This window comes from Mus musculus, chromosome 4, assembly GCF_000001635.26.
Source record: "Mus musculus strain C57BL/6J chromosome 4, GRCm38.p6 C57BL/6J".
Taxonomy (NCBI): Eukaryota; Metazoa; Chordata; class Mammalia; order Rodentia; family Muridae; genus Mus; species Mus musculus.
Genome location: NC_000070.6, coordinates 100,088,735 through 100,107,524, shown reverse-complemented (window position 1 = coordinate 100,107,524; position 18,790 = coordinate 100,088,735). Strand labels below are relative to the sequence as shown.

Genomic DNA, 18,790 nt, shown 5'->3' with positions numbered 1-18,790 from the left:
TTGCTATTCCACCCTCACCCCTACCCCCACCCTCTCTTCTTCTTGCAGGAATATGTACACCTATCCTGGACAGTAACCTAGGTATTAGTGTGGGTAGAGTGAACTGAGCATGCTCAGTTCCTCTCTTATGTCCCTGATGGGATACAACTTATCAAGTATACACCTAAAGACCCCAGCATCCAGCCCTGCCTAGTGAAGCTTACCTAGCCACGGGAAATTCTTCATCCCTTGGCTTAGAGGCACCAGACGGGGTGTTTAGAACGCAATCATCACCACGGATACCACCAAGCCTGCTGCTGCTGGGTTACAGCCACCCATAAACTATGGAGCAGGCAAACTCCCATACAGCAACCCTATGAGCAGTCACACCAGGGTAAGCACTAACTCCTTGAGGTCTGCACTTGCAGCCAGGTCTTTCCACCATCATATCGAAGTCCTAATGGGATGAAGGAAAGCCACCATTCATTCTCCTCCGGGGGAAGGAAACATTACAAAAAAAAAAAAAAAAAAAGCAACACTGGGCTGGAGTGAAATCCAAGAGGTGGGATATCATCGTTCAAGTAGAGAAAGCACACAACAGGCTGTTTTCATTCCGTCCGGAAACAGTGTCGATTTCCCATGAAGAACAGATAAGAGCCTTTCAAGAATGTCTTGGATTTGACGCAATAGGTCTATTTTTTGCCCCACATCCGTGTCCTTGAGAAATGCAAATGTAATTATAACCTAAGACTTGTAGATCTAAGAGTCTCCCTCCAAAGTGAGTGACTACATCACACAAGCAAGCCTAACTAGGTCTGAGTCCTAGACAATTTGTCCACTCTGTCCTGTGAAAAATCACAGAGAGGGTTGCTCTCAGGGATGTGGCTGCAAATTACACACAAACCACAGACCAATGAGCCAGGTACTAATGAGGCCCAGCACTTGCCAGCATCTTGTCCAGACTCCCAAGGTGCGCTTACCCCATTATGCCTCTCATTCAAGTGAAGAAAAAAAAAATCATCTTACAGAGGCCACAGAGCTGCTGACCAGATAGGGAAAGGAAAGCCATGCCCTGTGCCAATCCCCATGGAATGCCAAAGGCCCATTTCTTATGGCTGATCTACCAGCTGCCATCACCAGCCCCTTAGGAAAGTCCTTGCTTTGAATTAACTTGTCCCAGGCTATTTGCTCAGGAACTTTCTTAGGTTACAGGAATGCCAGTTCCAAACCACACCCACAAATACTTCCAGACTGTTTCTTACAATAATGGCTGATTTGAGGGTCGTGTTGATGGGACAAGTGAGAATCGGGCAAATTTGATTGTTGGGTCAACAACTGTGAAACTGTCTTGTAGCAGAGGCATGAATTATACACACAAGTAGTCCTTCAGAGCAAAACAGCCCATGGGATTTAAGGAGAAGGCCTATACTTCAGACAGACCCTGCCACCTACAGAGTGACCTTGGGGAAGCTGCCAACCTTACTTGCCTGGCTTAAAAACAGAGGACCAAAGAAAGAGAGAGAGAGAGAGAAAAAACCTGATTTCATTAGATTAGTTGGAAAATTAAAGTTAATATTGCATATGAAATAATTCCTTAAGCCCCAGTACTCTATTCAAATCAAGAGATTTAATTATAATTCTTTGCACTCAGCTATTTGGCTAGGATCTTGCCTAGAATTTTAATCACTAAGTCGAGTTTGGAGGATGGCGAAAGCAGAGCTATAGTGGTATCATGGTTAAGAACAAAGCCTCAGCTTCCAGATATCCAGGTTCAAGTCCTGACTCTCACTTGCTTTGCTACAGGCACACAAGAGAGTCTTTGTGCCTCAGTTTCCCTATGTAAAAAATAACAATTCTATGGAAAATAACAACTCAATTCAATGAGAGTGATGAATTACTGCTTCTTTCAGAGGGTTCCCTGAAAACAAGACAAGTTAAAAATACTAGCAAAACCCAGAGGTCTGAGGTGCAGATCGCTGTGAGAATACCTGGTAACAAAGCTCAAGGCTCTGAGTTCAGTCCCTAACAGCAAAACAAACACCCACTACGACTTGCAATGCAGCATTCTAGATGTGCAGACGATTACAACTGCCCCCTGCCAGGATTTTCATCACACAAGCAAAATGGGACTAGTGCTTAGCAGCTTGTGCTGCAAAACAAACCATTGCAGAAGAGGCAAAGAGTCACAATTACATGTGAGCTGCTTGTCAAAGGCATCTGCAAGTCTCTGGGGGTACCCTTGGTAGAAGGAAGGAAATGGTTATAAGAGTAAAACCCTGTTTCTCTCTTCCCTCTCTGCTTCCAGGTACCCAGTGCCACTCCAAGTGTTCTCTTTACTCGCCCTTGCCTAGAGATCTGCTTCACTCCATGGCTAATTCCCATCTAAGAACCCAAAACAGCCCTGAATGAGTCCTGCAGAGCAGCCAGCTTCAGGACCATGTCACACGTTGCTCCTCTTCCATCTCTTCACCTTTCATCCTCTAGACCACTCTCACCATCTCTGAGCTCCCACAGCATGGCCCACATCCTCCCCAAGGGCCTCTCCCTTCTAGGGATGTTGCATTCCATCACTGTTAATTCTATACTTGGTGACTGTGTGATTATGCCACAGTGGTCTATTTTATTGCCCCTAAAAGTGAACTACCCCAGAACCAATCACAATTCTTCTAGATTTTCCACAGTGATGAGCACCTCAGGATCTGCCACAAGTGATTCAGGAAGAAGTTTAATTTATTGAAAGGTTCTCCAAGTCCCATAGGAGATAATCAGACGAAAACTAGGTTGCCTCTTTTATTCTATCTAAAAATTCTGGTCCTGATCCACTAAGTTAGTCTTGGGACATGCTTTGGTTTATACCATTTGGTTAGGTATAATCGTCTTAGTAGCTATAGCTGGAAAACCCTAATCAGAGCCTTAACAATAAACACTTGTTCCTGGTTTACATAAACTCCAAGCCAGAGTGAAGCAGCAGGTGGCTTCAACCACAGAGCAGTAAAGAAGGGAAGCTCCCAGGCTCCTTCCTTCAGGTGGCATCTCCAACTCATAACTTCTCAAGTTACCATAGCAACCTCCCCAGGAAGGTCTAAATGGATCTTGCAAGTGGAACTGGATCCTCCCAATCTCATCCCATTGGCTAGTATTTAGTGACATGGCTTCACTTTATAAGGAGAGAAGGGATGAGAACAGATTTGCTGGCCAGCTAGCAAGCACTGCCACAAATCTACTGCTCAGAAAAGTCTCTAGTGCAGTGACCGACTTTGTCTCTCCAATGGAACTACCAGAATATTCAGCTCACAGTAACAGCACACATAATTAGTGAATGAAGGGGGAAAGTGGGATGTGCTGACCAGAGACTGTGGAATGTACAGTTCATGGTCACTAGTGAAGACTCATTGGAGCACCATGCTTGAGTGGTTAACCCCCTCTTTCAGTCAAAAGCCTGGATTTGGGGCTATAGGGGAAGATGCCAGAAAAATTATCTCAATGTCTGTCTCCCCTTCAATATAGGGACAGCACAACCACTTCCTATATCCAGAGGACATAAAAAAGGCATGCCACAGGGCAAGAACATGAGGGCTTTAGAAGCAGACAAAATTCTGCCCAGGCCTCTTGCTGGCTAAACAAACACTTGATGTCTATGTGGAACTGTGGTACACATTTTCCATAATCAGTTCAGAGGGCTTCCAATCTGCCTGTGTTCTCTCTGTCCTTCTCCCTCCAACTTCCTGAAAATGCATGCTTCCTCCCCCTGTGTGCATCTGTGATACTTTCCACAGCCTTCAGAATTCTCCTGTTAGACAGACGGTTGGTGTTTAGAGATAGCATGTTCTAAGACATGGAAACAGGGTACATGTGACAATCAAAATATCTGGGTTCAAATCCAAAATCCCTATTTAATAATCATATGAGGTTGGCTGTAATACCAGCCTCTCGGAGTCCGAGTGTCCTTAATCTGTAAATAGACTTGAAAGGTCCAACCAGCAGTGCTACTGAGACACAGAAGTCTCACTGAGAATGATACAGGGGATACAGTGGCTGTTCAAGTTGCTTAGGCCTTCCCTCCTCCCTCTCTCACTGAAGCAGGGATAATGTTTTACTTCCCTGACACTGCACCTCACATATAATAAATATATAACAAATATAAGTTGAAATGAACTGGACAAAAAGGCTTTCCTGTTGAAAAACAAACTTTACCTTGTCTTCAGAACTTCCTCGCCCCCTCCCCCACCCCCAGTACATCATTACTCTTCTTTCTTGGCATGAACATTCTTTCAGCACTCAGAATCTTTAAATGGCCACCAGAGCCAAATATCAGGGAGGAGTTGCTCTTCTCTAAAGATTCTGGGGGTTGGGGAAAGCCTTTGTTTTTAAAGCACTGTGGAATCTCCTCCTGTGGCGATCTCAACTCTGGCCTAAGACCAGCTCATATCTGGGTCTCTATATGATCCCTATAAAACCAAGCACTCCAGACCCTCAGAGGAACCTAAGAGTGCTGCTCCAAGATGCTCAGCTGCATCTCCTGCATAGCAGCTCTCGACTGGGAGCCCAACTTTCTGCTTTCTCTTGGAAGCCCAGGATCCTGGTGGTGGCCAACTTCCTCTTCCAATTCATAGTGCCTTCAGGTGCTTTCCACTCAAGCGTCCTTTAATTCTCACAAACAACCCGCGGCTGGATACTATTTAATCCCCATTTTACAGACCAGTAAATTATCAGAAGGTAATAAATTGGTTAGTAATTTGGCCAGAAATGTCTCCCAGAGGTTCATGCTTTGAACAGCCAGTCCCTAGCTTATGATGCTATTCTGAAAGCTGTGCTCTATAGGAGCCTGGCTGATGTGAGTAAGTTACTGGATGGGCCTTGAAGACGCTGACCTGCTATGATTCCCGGTCTGTCACAGTGTGAATATCCTGTCTACCTCACCCTCCTACCACCATGGACAGAGCTGTCCAACCCACCTCCTCCTCCATAACAGACTAAAATCCCTCTGATGATGGAAATCAAAACAGACTTTTCCTTCCATAAACTGTCACTTTAAGGCATTTGGTCACAACAACACGAGTGTGGTTAACATATAGCCAAGTAGCTAAAGTCCCAATTTGAATGGCAGTCTACTGGATTCAAATCTGGTTTCATTCTGCTGCTGGATTCATTTCTCCTCCTCATATGCCATGTCGCCTCTCTAAAATGGCTATCAAAGAAGGCCATTCTGTATGTACATACTTGAAAAAATAAACAGTCTAAACTGATTGATCTTCTAGGCTACTTTTTTTTAAATGAGGGGGAAAAAACTTTGGTTCTATGGAAAAGTGGGGAAGAATGTGGAGGCCAAACATTATGAGGCCGGGCTTATCAGTGTTTAATAACACTTCTGGATCAAAACTCTGCAGAACCTTATTTATGGACAGACAGTTACTGTGGAGCAGGGCCCTTTTATACAACCTTTTCATCTGAGGATGTTGTAGGCTTCTGCTGCCTTGCTGTTAGTGAGAGATGGGGTGTGAAATTTACTGGGTCTGCCAAGATTATCCCATTAAATTATCTGCCCTCTTCCAGTGTAATTCACTCAAGGGCAACAGCCTGAGCCATGGGACCCATGGATGTCCGAGCCTGAGTGTTCTGGGGGTTGTGTGGGGGGCAGGGAAAGGAGTCTGGGGGGGGGGGGACATCCCGATGACATCACATCCATCGCGATTCATTGCCTTACCAAAATAAAGTGGATGCCACAATTATCCCATTCCTAAACAAACTGAAAACCCCAACCAAGCTTACTGCAACAAAGAGTGAGCCTTTTTCCTGATGTTTATTTTTATTTTGTATTCGTTAGCTTTTGAGATATTCCTGGCATGCAAGTCAGACTCCATGTAACAAGCAGCTGCATTTAGTTAAAGATTTTCGAAGCACTCCCCTCTCCCTTCCCCCTTCAACGCTGTAGAACTTTCTGGAGTCCTAGAAGACTGTTCCTTTCTCCTCCTCATGCATGTCCAGGGGCCCATCTCTCCTGTCACAGCTCAGGGGATCAGTGAAGCCAGGCCCAGGCCTTTCTGTTTGAGAAAGAGCCTAGAAGACTCAAGTTTTTTCCAGCTACAGCTGGACCTGCCTGGATCTGCTTCTCACTGAGATCCTGAGCTGGCAGTCAGCTCTCCCAGATAGCTGTCTAATAAATCAGCCCTCCTCCACCTCTTCCCCTGGTAATGCACCAAAATGCAAGCGCACATACACTCCATCAAAAGACATCTCATAGCTAGCCGGAAGAAACTACTGGACACACTCCTCAAACCACATCAAAGTGGCATTACTACACTGCAAACATGCCATTCTTTTAAACCAAGAGGCCTGGACCATCCCCAGCATTTTCAGTCTGTGTCTAAGCTAACAACAAGGCTGGTGGAGGCAGTACAGCACTGTAGGAATGGTGAACTTGACCGTTTCCCATTACCTCGTACACTCTCTAGGTAGTGTCAAAGAAAACATCTTTCCACTGCCCTTAGAAACCGAAAGATGCACCACCTCTGGCCTACACATTAAAAGAAAGCAAGTATAAGAACTAAACCAGGAGGGACCAGGTAGGACAGAGGTCAGTTATGATAACACCAACTCTCAGGGCTTACAAACCCATCAAAGCCATGTGCCCTGGAGAAAGCAGCTTAACACATCTCAGTGCCTAACCTGACCCATCCACACAATGAACTAGTTATACCATCACCTTCCCTGGGTTAGTTTTGAGAGTTCTGTGAGCTGTGAGTTAATACCAAGGAAGCCTTTTTCTTTTTTCTTTTCTTTTTTTTTTCCGAGACAGGGTTTCTCTGTATAGCCCTGGCTGTCCTGGAACTCACTTTGTAGACCAGGCTGGCCTCGAACTCAGAAATCCGCCTGCCTCTGCTTCCCAAGTGCTGGGATTAAAGGCGTGTGCCACCACACCCAGCTCTAAGGAAGCCTTTAAACAGCAACTAACCCATTAAACAAATTGCACCAAGTGTCTGTTGAATAAATTACAGATACAGGAGTACCTTAGGATGCTTAGGCTCAAGAGATGCATGCTTAGCTGAGGTCACAAGACTTTATTCATTAGCTTCTCCCAGGCCCAGTTGCCAGCCCATCTACCAGGAGGGAACATGGGGCATGAGAGAACCTGGGCTGTGGCGGAGAACCCACCATCAACACTCTGGTTCTTTTCATCTACCCTGGAAAGCACCTCAGTACCCAGGCATCTCCCCTTGCTACAATTGATGGTGTGGCTGGTCTTTGATACTTTGTGGGTTCTTTTTTTCCCACTATTTATCTCCCTGGTTTCACTTCCCAACAAGAATAGAGGAGGAGAAAGGAGTTAGGAAAATCCTTGGATCTATTTTTTTTTCCTTTTTTTTTTTTCTTCTTTGACCACAAATACTAACAAACTGTAACCAACCTCCCTAAACGACCAACAACCACCCACCAGCTCTCAGGACCCTAGCATTTATATGCCCTCTGAAATGTCCCCAGAATTCCAAACATCACATAATTACAGGAATTAGCCAAGACTGGCAAAATCATGCTTCTGCTAAAGCATGAGGCAAATCATAGTCAGCTGCTATGAACAGATTCTTATAATATATTTCTGTGTGTTGTTGTTGTTGTTTTTAAGAAACCAAAATTCCAAAACTGTCACTACACAATGGCCCCTATCTTTTCAGTGTTGCTATTTCCTGGAAAATCTGATCATAGTATAAACCTATGTCTATCAACCTACATGTGGAATTTTGTATATTATTTCTGGAGGGTTGAACATCCTGAATTTCCTGCATCCTTAGTTAATTTCTCAATTAATTTCTAGGCTGGGGGCTCTTCTCTAATGCATGACACTCATGGATTTATTTAAGTCTTATAAGGCTCAGGAAACACAATCATCATTGCCTACACAATGAAAAGGAGGAGTCAGACCCAGGTCTGTCAATGCCAAAGCCTGAGTTATAGCCATTAAGCTTGGCTAATGGGTTCCTCTGATACTACTCTTTTTACTAGAACACGGAAAATGAATAATCTCTGATTAGTGGGCTGTGTTTTTAACTAAGTGAAGGAAATAACCATATACTTTTACATATAACCAAAAAGGTTTTCTCTCCTCCACTCACTCAGCAAAACTGTGGTCCCCTTAATATATTTGCACAAATGCATAGTCTATTTCTCTGCAAATAGACATTTATGTCAAGCATACATAAGGTTTAAAAGTATCAGTTCTCCATAGTATGCTCTATACCGTTTTTGGTGTTTTTGTTTTGTTTTGTTAATATTTGAAGCAGTGTAAGTGCTTGTCATCAAACCACAGGCAGAATGTTCCTTTGGATGCAAGCGACATGCATTTAGAAATATTTTAAAAGTCTAATTTGGAGCCTATTTTCACATGCAGGAGACAGGATAAAAGAGATCAAAGCTGAGTTTTTGAAAGAACTCTTGGTCTTAGGAGATGTCACAGTCAAGTAATGTGCCTTCCCTATGAACGTGAGGAGCTGAACTCATTCCCCCAGCACTCACTCATATAACCTGCTCATATAACCCCAGGCATAGACAAGCCCAGCCAGCCCAGCTGGGTAGATGACCTCCAGCGGAGTAAGCGAACGTGTCTCAAAAATCAAGGTAGAGATTGATTGAAGAAGACTCTCAACACTGACCTCTGGCTTCAGAGGAATACCCACATGCCTACACATGTGCACACATCCACAGAAACACAAACATATATTCACCACACACTCACATACAAAAGTAAAATAAAATAACCCCTAAGTATCCCAGCCATTGGAGGAACAAAACAGCCTAGTGTGTTTTCAAATAAAGTAAATCACTGATAAGCAAGCACTGCCAGAGGCAATCTGACCATACACCCTCTACCTATGCCTCTGGGTGGTGCCTCCTTGCCATCAAGGTAGGATTATCCAAACATCCCTAATAAAAGCTAAAGCTGACTGATAAGGGCCCTCAATGAATTCACCAGCAAAGCTAACAGGCTCATGGCCCTCAGGAGACTCCTATACTAAATGAAGCAGGGACGGACACCTACTGACATAGCAATTGGAGACTTAGAAAATGACAGCTGAGTCTTGGGACACCTCCCTCTGGCTTCAAGCAGCCAAACCACAGAATGAGCACAGTTCTGAGAAAGGCTCAGGTAGGTTCCAACAGTCTGGAGCTCTTGGGAGCAGTAATGAGTGTTTATACCTTTGGGCAGGTAGGAGGTAGCTGGGAGGATCAACAACTAGCAGGTCAGAAACTATGTACATAAAGGCTTTCTCCTCCCTGCCAATCAAATAGAAAAGGGATGAGAGAAATACCGAAATACTGATCCATTTTTAATTTTTTTAAAATAACTTAATAGATAAAATATATCTCCTCTCAAGCTTATGTCCTGAGCCATTGACAGGCAGGGTTGCCTTAGGAATCTCAGGCCAGAACAGAGATTTACAAAAATGAAAAGGGATTTAAGACGTGGTAAGACAGCAACAGGTTTGAACCCATTATTAGAATAAGGAACAGGAAGGAAAGAGAACTTTGGGTAGCTACTGACAACGGTATTGTTTTTACATTGGCAAATTCATTGCGTGGGTGGCTTTTTTAAAAACAGATGACCAAAAAAGGTAAACACCCCTACATCCCCCATCTCATCCCATCCCAATCAGCAGAGGCTGTGACCTCAAAATCACTGGCTGATGAAAGGGTAAGAGAAAGTAAAGGAGCGCACAGGAACAATGGAATTAATCAAGGCCCCCAGGCCAGGAATCCAGCCTTAGGTACCATCACCCCAATTGTGCTGGACACGGGTCGGCAGCACGGCCCCATTTTCTGCTTTTCACCCAGGTGTAGTGGCGAAGAGCCAGATGTTTGGCATCCCCAAGCAAAAACATCCAGGAGAGCAAACTGTTTACATTTCATCAGGGTTTTCCCTTAAGATAGAGCACCCCTGCTGATGTGCATCTTAATGGAAATTAGAAACTGTATTCACACCCCCCCCCCCGTGGAGCCTCTAGATTAGAATAACGACACTTCAGAACTCTGTTGGGTGAGCGCTGCTCCCATCCCAGAGTCACCTCCAGGAGATCAAAATCCGCACCCAGCTTCCTTGCTGAGAGCTTTGTACCAAGAAAGTCACCCCTAACTTTTAGTAGAAACTAATTCAGCAGTCATTCAGTGAGTGGTTCTTTTCCCCAGCTGTTCAGTAAACTAGACTCTTCCCTAACTGGCTTACAGATGAATGGTAAAGATATGAATGGTAAATATTTCTGTTTATCTAGAGAGGCTGGGGGCTGGAAGTGGGGGCGGGAAGAGTTCAGGGGCTCCAACACCCCCTCAAGGGATGCATGTTAAAAGTGAGGCCCAAGACCCCCAGAGACTTTAATCAACTTTCCCCCTCTAACTTCCAAAGAATGAATTGGTTGTCTCCACAGGCGCAGCGGGCTCTTCCCTCTCATTGTGTGCAGGCTCAGACCCAGCGAGGATCCAAGCTTCCCGCAGGGAACTAAGACGCTCCGGCTGCCGGTGGAGGCTTTCTCTAACTGTAGCGATTGTCTCTGGAGATGACCAAAATCAAGTATGCATTAGATGACCTCTATTTCTTCCACCTCGACACACACACACACACACACACACACACACACACACACACTTGCACACGTGCACCCCGGAGTCCAGAGTATTTTGGAGCAGCAGGCCGCCTCTAACTGCACAAAGTGGCAGCGGAAGAGCAAAGGTTTTGGTCTGCAGGATGACCCTCTAGAGGGCAGGAGGCTCCGAACACCAAACAGAGAAGACGCAAGGACAAGGGAGTCCTGGGAGTACAGGGCTTTTGTTTGTATGGGTTCGCGGACCGCCTGGGCTCTGTCGGAGGCGCCACTGAAAATACAAACTCTTTCTGGGATAGAGAAGTAGATAAACTGGACCCCAGTTGGGGTGCGGTAGGAATCCAGAAAGAGATAGGCAAAGGATCAGCATCTCCCCCAACATACATACACACACACACACATACACACACACCACCTCCAAAGTTCTTCTACACTTCCTGTCAGCACTGACAACCACAGCTGGATGCCTACGACCAGTCCTCCAGAGCCCAGCCCGCAGCCGAGCTTCAGAGAGAGTCCTGGATGGCCTCCCTCGGGCGGCCCGTGCAGGCGGCGGTCGAATGACCAGCTCCGGGACCGGCGAGGCGCTCACCGGGCACTCAGCTCTGGGGGGGGGCGGACGGTGGAACCCGGGCGCGGGCGCTGCTTACCTTGGGCATCAGCCCCGCGTGCGGCCAGCAGCAGCGCGGCCAGCAGCGCCAGCGGTGGCGGGCGCGTCCCGCGGCGGCGCGGCCGGTGCATTCCTCCTCTCGTGGCGGTGCTGGCGGCTCCCTGGCGGCGCGCAGAACATCCACGGGTTCGCCCAGGGCTCCGGGTCACTTCGTCCTGCCGCAGGCACTCGCAGGACACCGGGGGGCCTTTGCAAAACTCTTTGTCCCTCTGACCTGCTCCCTCGTCTCCGCTCTGCCGCCCTGGACCTGGGAGCGCGGCTCCTCCCGGTCGGTACTCCGCAGCAGCCCTGACTCAGCCGGCTGTTCAGTCCTAGGCTCTCTGTGTCGCTCTTGCGAACCGTGTGTCTCCGGCTCCGACTGCAGAAGAGCGTGCCCAGTGCCTGGAGCTGCGGTCTCGGGGCTCACTAAGCCGAGGCTCCTCCAGCTCTCCACGATCTCTCTTCTCGCCCAACTTGTCACTTTCCACCAACTCCACAACCCAGCGCCCCAGCCCGGACCAATGGCAGAGGCGGGCCCAGGCCGGGGTCCCAGCGCCCTCTACTGCTACCTCCTGGACTCGCACCTTCCAAGGCATCTCGGAAAGCAGCTACCACACCTCCTGTTAACCCATCATCCCCCCTCCGCCCCCTCCCCCTCCCCCCCAACCCCACTCCCCACCCCCCACTCGCTGGGGACCAGCCATTGATGTTGATGGGACCTTTGAGACATTTTGACGGAGAAGGACTTTAGGGAGATGGGCTTCCAGTGTAAAGTGTGACTGGATAAGTTAGGAAGCCCAGATTTTAACTGTCTTTCTCTGCCACTGCCTTGGGTGAGGGAACATGTACAGATATTACACCGTGCCCCATTTAATTTCTTCTTTCCCAAAAGTTGCTTAAGGGGGAGCCCAAATACAAGTGACTCATGTGTCTTCTTGTTTTTAATCCTAGGACCACTACATCTACACCAAGCTCATCTGATCTGCTTCTTTTAGGACATTAAGAGAAGATTCATCTTCGTTCTTTATTGTCACTGTCCCCCCGGCCTCCTGAAAGTTGTTTCTCTGCCTTCTGAACATGAACAGAGTAATATTTCAGTTTGTCTTTTTAATATTTTTTATATCACATAAGTGTTCTGTTTCTTTACATACGGTGTATTTCTCTTGCTCTTGCTCAGCTAAGCAAGTCTATTACCTCCTATTTACATTACTTACAGTGTTTTTATTTTTTTCTCCTGGTTTGCCGTTTATTGGTTTTGTAATTCATAAATGCTCTTGGGAGTTCAGTACCAAGAACACCCTGGATCATATAAAGTGAGCACCCACTGTATGCCAGACTGACTTGGATTCCAAGGATGCAAGAGTAGCTAAGGACCCCTGTCAATATTGTTCCCCAGAACACAAAGATACTCAGAATCTGTCCATGGTCACCTGGCTTCCTACTAAGTACCTTCTGCTTGCCTGCTGCATTATAGACAGTGAGACATATTGCAGTTTTAAAAGTTGGTGTGCAGAGACAGGAGTCTAGCACAGCTATCCTCTGAGAGGCTCCACCCAGCAGCTGACTCAGACAGATACAGACACCCACAGCTAAACAGCAGATGGAGCTTGGGAGAATCTTATAGAATAGGAGAAAGGATTGCCACCCCTGAGGGGATAGGAACTCCACAAGTAGACCAACAGAGTCAGCTAACCTGGACCCCTGGGGCTCTCAAGAGACTGAACCACCAACCACAGAATATACACAGGCTGGACCTAGGCCTCCCCACACATATGTAACAGTTGTGCAGCTTGCTCTTCATGTGGGTCCTGAACAACTGGAGTTTGAGGTATCCCAAAAGCTGTTGCCTGTGCCTGGATATGTTCTAGCTAGGCTACCTTGTCTGGCTTCAGTGAGAGAGGATGCACTTAGCCTCAAAGGCACTTGATGTGCCAGGGTAGGGGTTACCCAAGAGGCCCTCACCAGCTCAGAGAAGGGAAGGGGTTGGGGAGGGATGATGGGAGGGTGTGACCAGGAAGGGGGCAGTGAGTGAGATGTAAAGTAAATAAGTATTATTATTATTAATGATAATAATTTTTTTAAAATATTGTTTTGCAGAAAGAAAATGAATGACTTGTCCACACTCCCTATGAACCATGGACAATACCCAGACCTGTTCCCATGAGGAGGCTGAAAGACCTTAACTGAAGCCCCGCATGTTATAGGGTCTCTGTAAATGAGTTTAGATGGGATCTCTCTCACCGCTGCCTCTTGGACTCAGCGTTAGGATTTTATAATGAGCTGTCACTTTGCTGGGGATAAAAACTCTGTTTTGACTGTCTCTGTTGCCTGGGTTCCTCAAACAACAACCAGAAGAACTTGATCCGTGAACAAGAGTTAGACCACAATCTGAAGAATTTTTTTTTATCTGATTAGTTCCTTGTCTTCTTTGTCCCACGTGCTTCTGATGCTCCACAGAGAGCAGGCTGGGAGAGCAGAAACATGAGCAATAGGCAATGTGCATCCCAGCAGTCACAGACTCTAAACTTCCAGCCTGGGGCCCGCAGGTAGGTGAACAACCAGCCCCTGTGGGAGAAATAATCACCTATTCTTTGCTAAGACTGGAGAGCAAGAGCCAGCCCCAGCTGCCTTAATGGTTTTCCCTCTTTCTGTGAGTCTGACCTCAGGTCAGGGAATGATCGACAGAAGGCCTTCGGGACAACCAGTTCATCCCCACAAATTGGTGTCTTCCAAGTCTCAGTGCTTGTGACCCACTCAGTCCTGTCTCCGTTATTTCCAGTCACTTGCCTGGGGAACTTACGGCAGAAGGTCCTCTTGCTGGGAAAGTGTCTTTCATGGTTGGCTTCGGTATGCTGGGGCCCAGAAATCAAAGGAAACTCAATTATCATGCACAGCACAGGTGGCTCTCCCTCCATGATAGTGTCAAAAGCTGTCAGGCAGGAAGCCTTCCTGTCCTCACAGCCTGCCTCTGACCTCCCAACCCCCAGCGGACCAGGTATCTTAGGTAACAGACAGCTGCCACTACTGAGTCTACAGAACTTAATGGCACTTTTATCAGTACTTAAACCTTCCAGGGACTTAATCACAGAATCATAGACATGGGGAATGTGAGAGTAGCAAAAGACTGTGGAGATGGGCTGGTGCACCCTCCTGGACAGTTTTACATAAAAGAGCTGTGGCATTCAGGGAGATAAACCCTCCCCACCCAGAGTCACAAAGCTGCCCAAAACCAAGTCTGGAGCCCAGACAAACCAGCCCAAGGTTGGGCTTAAGCCCACACCAGTCTCTCTCTCTCTCTCTCTCTCTCTCTCTCTCTCTCTCTCTCTCTCTCTCTCTCCTCTAATCACTCCTGCCTTGTGTCTTGTGGTAGGTTAGGAGAAAGACTTCAAGCAATTGAAATGTCTCTCTTGCAGGCTTCCCCCGACCAAGTCCTTGTCTTTGCCAGGATGGTATTGACACAAACAGATCAGAGAACACAGTGGTCTGCGAATTGTATCTTGGATATTCTGAGCTTCTGGGCTAATATCCACTTATCAGTGAGTGCATACCATGTGTGTTCTTCTGTGACTAGGTTAACTCACTCAGGATATTTCCTAGTCCCATCCACTTGCCTAAGAATTTCATGAATTCATTGTTTTTAATAGCTGAGTAGTCCTCCATTATATAAATGTACCACATTTTCTGTATCCATTCCTCTGTTGAGGGACATCTGGGTTCTTTCCAGCTTCTGGCTATTATAAATAAAGCTGCTATGAACATAGTGGAGCATGTGTCCTTATTACATGTTGGAGCATCTTCTAGGTATATGCTCAGGAGTGGTATAGCTGAGTCCTCAGGTAGTACTATGTCCACTTTTCTGAAGAACCGCCAGACTGATTTCCAGAGTGGTTGTACAGGCTTGCAATCCCACCAGCAATGGAGGAGTGTTCCTCTTTCTCCACATCCTCTCCAGCATCTGCTGTCACCTGAGTTTTTGATCTTAGCCATTCTGACTGGTGTGAGGAGGAATCTCAGGGTTGTTTTGATTTGCATTTCCCTGATGATTAAGGATGATGAACATTTCTTTAGGTGCTTCTCAGCCATTCGGTATTCCTCAGGTGAGAATTCTTTGTTTAGCTCTTTATCCTATTTTTAGTAGGGTTATTTGTTTCTCTGGAGTCTAACTTCTGGAGTTCTTTGTATATATAGGATATTAGCCCTCTATCTGATGTAGGATTGGTAAAGATCTTTTCCAAAATTGTTGGTTTTGTCCAATTAACAATGCCCTTTGCTTTACAGAAGCTCTACAATTTTATGAGGTCCCATTTGTCAATGCTTGACCTTAGAGCATAAGCCATTGATGTTCTGTTCAGAAAATTTCCCCCTGTGCCCATGTGCTCAAGGCTCTTCCCCACTTTCTTTTCTATTAGTTTCAGTGTATCTGGTTTTATGAGCTCAAGAAGGAGGAAGACCAAAGTGTGGATACTCTGGTCCCTCTTAGAAGGGGAAACAAAATACCTGTGGAAGGAGATACAAAGTGTGGAGCAGAGACTGAAGGAAAGACCATCCAGAGACTGCCCCACCTAGGGATCCATCCCACATATAATCACCAAACCCAGACACTGTTGTGGATGCCAACAAGTGCTTGCTGAAAGGAGCCTGATATAGCTGTCTCCTGAGAGGCTCCAACAGTGCCTGACAAATACAGAGGTGGATGCTCTCAGCCAACCAATGGACTGAGCACAAAGTCCCCAGTGGAGGGGCTCGAGAAAGGGCTGAAGGAGCTTGCAGTCCATAGGAGGAACAACAATATGAACCAACCAGTACCCCTAGAGCTCCTAGGGACTAAACCACCAACCAAAGAGTACACATGGTGGGACCCATGGCTCCAGCCGCATATGTAGCAGAGGATGGCCTTGTGGGACATCAATGGGAGGAGAGGCCCTCGGTCCTATGAAGGCTCGATGCCTCAGTGTAGGGAAATGCCAGGACAGGGAAGCAGGAGTGGGTGGGTTGGTGAGCAGGGGGTGGGGGGGATGGGATGGGGGTTTTTGGAGGGAAAACCAGGAAAGGGGATAACATTTGAAATGTAAATAAAGAAAATATCTAATGAGAGAGAGAGAGAGAGAGAGAGAGAGAGCGCACACACAGTGAAGCTCCCCTTCTCCAGCTCTGAGATCTCCTGAGACTTCTGTCACACGGGGAAGCAATCCTCTGCCCTGAACTCCCCCTCTACCTTATGTATAGCTCAGACCATCATCACTGAGGATACTCAAAAATATAGCCATGAGTGGTGTCAGGAACTACAGGAAGCACATTTTTAAAAAAGCTCTCTTTCATTCCATGACATTGTTGAATAAGAGACCCTTGTGGGGGCATTTTCTGGGTTTAGTCCAGGAATATAAGACTAATTTTTCTTCTTAGAGAAAGCATGTGGCAGGGTGGTTATAGTGCACACTCTTATAGCCATTCCTCTAGCTTGGTGATGTGGATTTTCATCCTGCCGCTGCTCTTAATTGGCTGCAAGAACTTGGGTCCTGGTACTCCAGTCTCCTCATCAGCAAAGAAACACAGTAATGGCTACCACCTAGCGCTAAATTAGTTACTGATTCTCAAAAGCTTGACATAATGCCTGTCATAGACTAAGCAGCCACTGCGTACTAGATGATTTATCAATGATTAAGAATGTGGGCTCAGCCCAGCAGTGGTGGCACATGCCTTTAATTCCAGCACTTGGGAGGCAGAGGCAGGCAGATTTGAGTTTGAGGCCAGCTTGGTCTACAGAGTGAGTTCCCGGACAGCCAGGGCTACACAGAGAAACCCTGTCTTCATAAAAATCAAGGGAAAAAAAAAAGATTGTAGGTTTAACATGTGACACACCTAGCTAATATTCTCTTCCAGATAATAAAGCCAACTGTACAAAGAAATTTTAGTATAAATAATATTTATTATAAAATATTTTATTTTGAAACAGAATCTCATTCTGTAGCCATGGCTGGCCTGGAACTCATCTAGTAGACACGATTAGCCTTAAACTTGTAGAGATCCACCTGCCCATGACGCCTGAGATGCTGGGATTAATAGTTCATATCACCACATTAGGCATTCTTTATACAATCTTGAGGTATGCATATTCAACAAATCACTATTCCTTTTTCTGATAAAACTCCTACACTATGAGATGCAATAAGTAAAAGAATTTGGTCACCATACTACCTGAATTTTTGACACAATCTTGATTTCACATATTTTGATTCTCTAACCTTCGAAGTCTATTTGTAAATGAATAGAAAATAAATGTCATCAGAATCACATAAAGAAGAAAACCAAGAAGCTGGAGAGATAGCTCATAAGATAAGAGTGCTTGCCGTGCAAAAGTGAAGTCATGAGTTCAAATCCTCAATGCTTGTATTAAAAGCTGGAATTCCTGTGCAGCCTACAACCCTAGCATTGGCTAGGGGTGTGTATGTGTGTGGGTGTATGGTGGGGGGTGCGAGATAAGCAGATCCCAAGAGCTCACTGGCCAGCAAGTCTCCTCAAAACAGTGAATCTCCTGTTAAGAGAGAAACCATTTTTCCAGGCAAGATGGTGGAAAGCAATAAAGAAAGCCTCTGATATACCCTCTGACCTCCACATGCACACATAGAGATGTGTACACCACACAAATGCAGAGCCACACATGTGCTACAAATACACAACACTGGACACATGCTAAAAACAAACAGATAGACCAATATGAAAGAAATCAAGGCCAGTAAGGAGCTAATAAAGCTAGCTCTGAGCCAGTACGGAGTGTGGTTCTACCAAGGACAATGTAGGAGAACGTCCTGGTAATCTTTTACTCATCATAAATTTAACAACAGAAAAATTAACTTAAAAATTTTAGTTGACAAATTTTGCTTTTTAAGAGACATCATTGGGGTTTGAGAGATGATTCAGTGGTCAAGAACACTTGCCTTGCTTTCAGAGGAATGGAGTTTGGTTCCCAGCACTTATGTCAGCTCATAACTGCTTGTAACTCCAGTCCAGGGTATCTGACACTCTCTTTTGGCATCCAAAGCCATCCACACATGTGTGCATTCCCCTACACAGACACACAGACACAAATAATAGAGCTGGTCTTTTTTAACAACATTGTTATAAAAATAAAAAGCTAAGCCACAGACTGAAAGAAAATAAGTGCAAAGCATTTGGTTGGACACAATACACAAGGAACTCCCCATTGCTCAACTAAACGAAGACAACCCAGCCTTTAAAATGGGGAACATATCTGACAAATGCTTTACCAAAAAAAAAAAATGTGTGAACGGGGGAGGGGGGAGTATGAAAAGATGAGCAACAGTCACAATCAGGGAAATACAGACTAAAATCATCATTAGACACTACAACCCAAAACAGGAGAGATGATGTTAAAAAGGTGTGCCTTGTCCAGGGTTCAGAGCAGGTTAGAACCTTCGCTTATGGCTTATGGGATTATAAAATGGTACAGTCACTTTAGAGAACAGCTTTTCCATTAAAAGCAAAATCTATACCTACCATATGATCTAGCCATCCCAATCCTAAATATTTATCCAAAGGAGATGAAAGGATATGCCCA

At 45.8% G+C, this 18,790-nt stretch overlaps 1 protein-coding gene and 1 long non-coding RNA gene across 3 annotated transcripts in view; one reads left to right on the top strand and one right to left on the bottom strand.

The window, feature by feature from the left end:
• The window catches only part of Ror1 (receptor tyrosine kinase-like orphan receptor 1), a 349,016-nt gene extending 337,282 nt beyond the window's left edge, over positions 1–11,734 (bottom strand). For both annotated transcript variants that reach the window (NM_013845.5, NM_001312690.1), the window contains exon 1: positions 11,216–11,734. In NM_013845.5, coding sequence (NP_038873.2) covers positions 11,216–11,306 — 91 coding nt within the window. In that variant the 5' untranslated portion in view covers positions 11,307–11,734. The remainder of the gene's footprint in view (positions 1–11,215) is intronic.
• Positions 11,735–11,881: 147 nt separating this feature from the next.
• Positions 11,882–14,768, top strand: Gm35701. Its single transcript, XR_376465.2, has 3 exons — positions 11,882–12,047; positions 12,166–12,300; positions 13,312–14,768. It is a non-coding gene; the product is annotated as a predicted gene, 35701 (long non-coding RNA).
• The last annotated feature ends 4,022 nt before the right edge of the window (positions 14,769–18,790 follow it).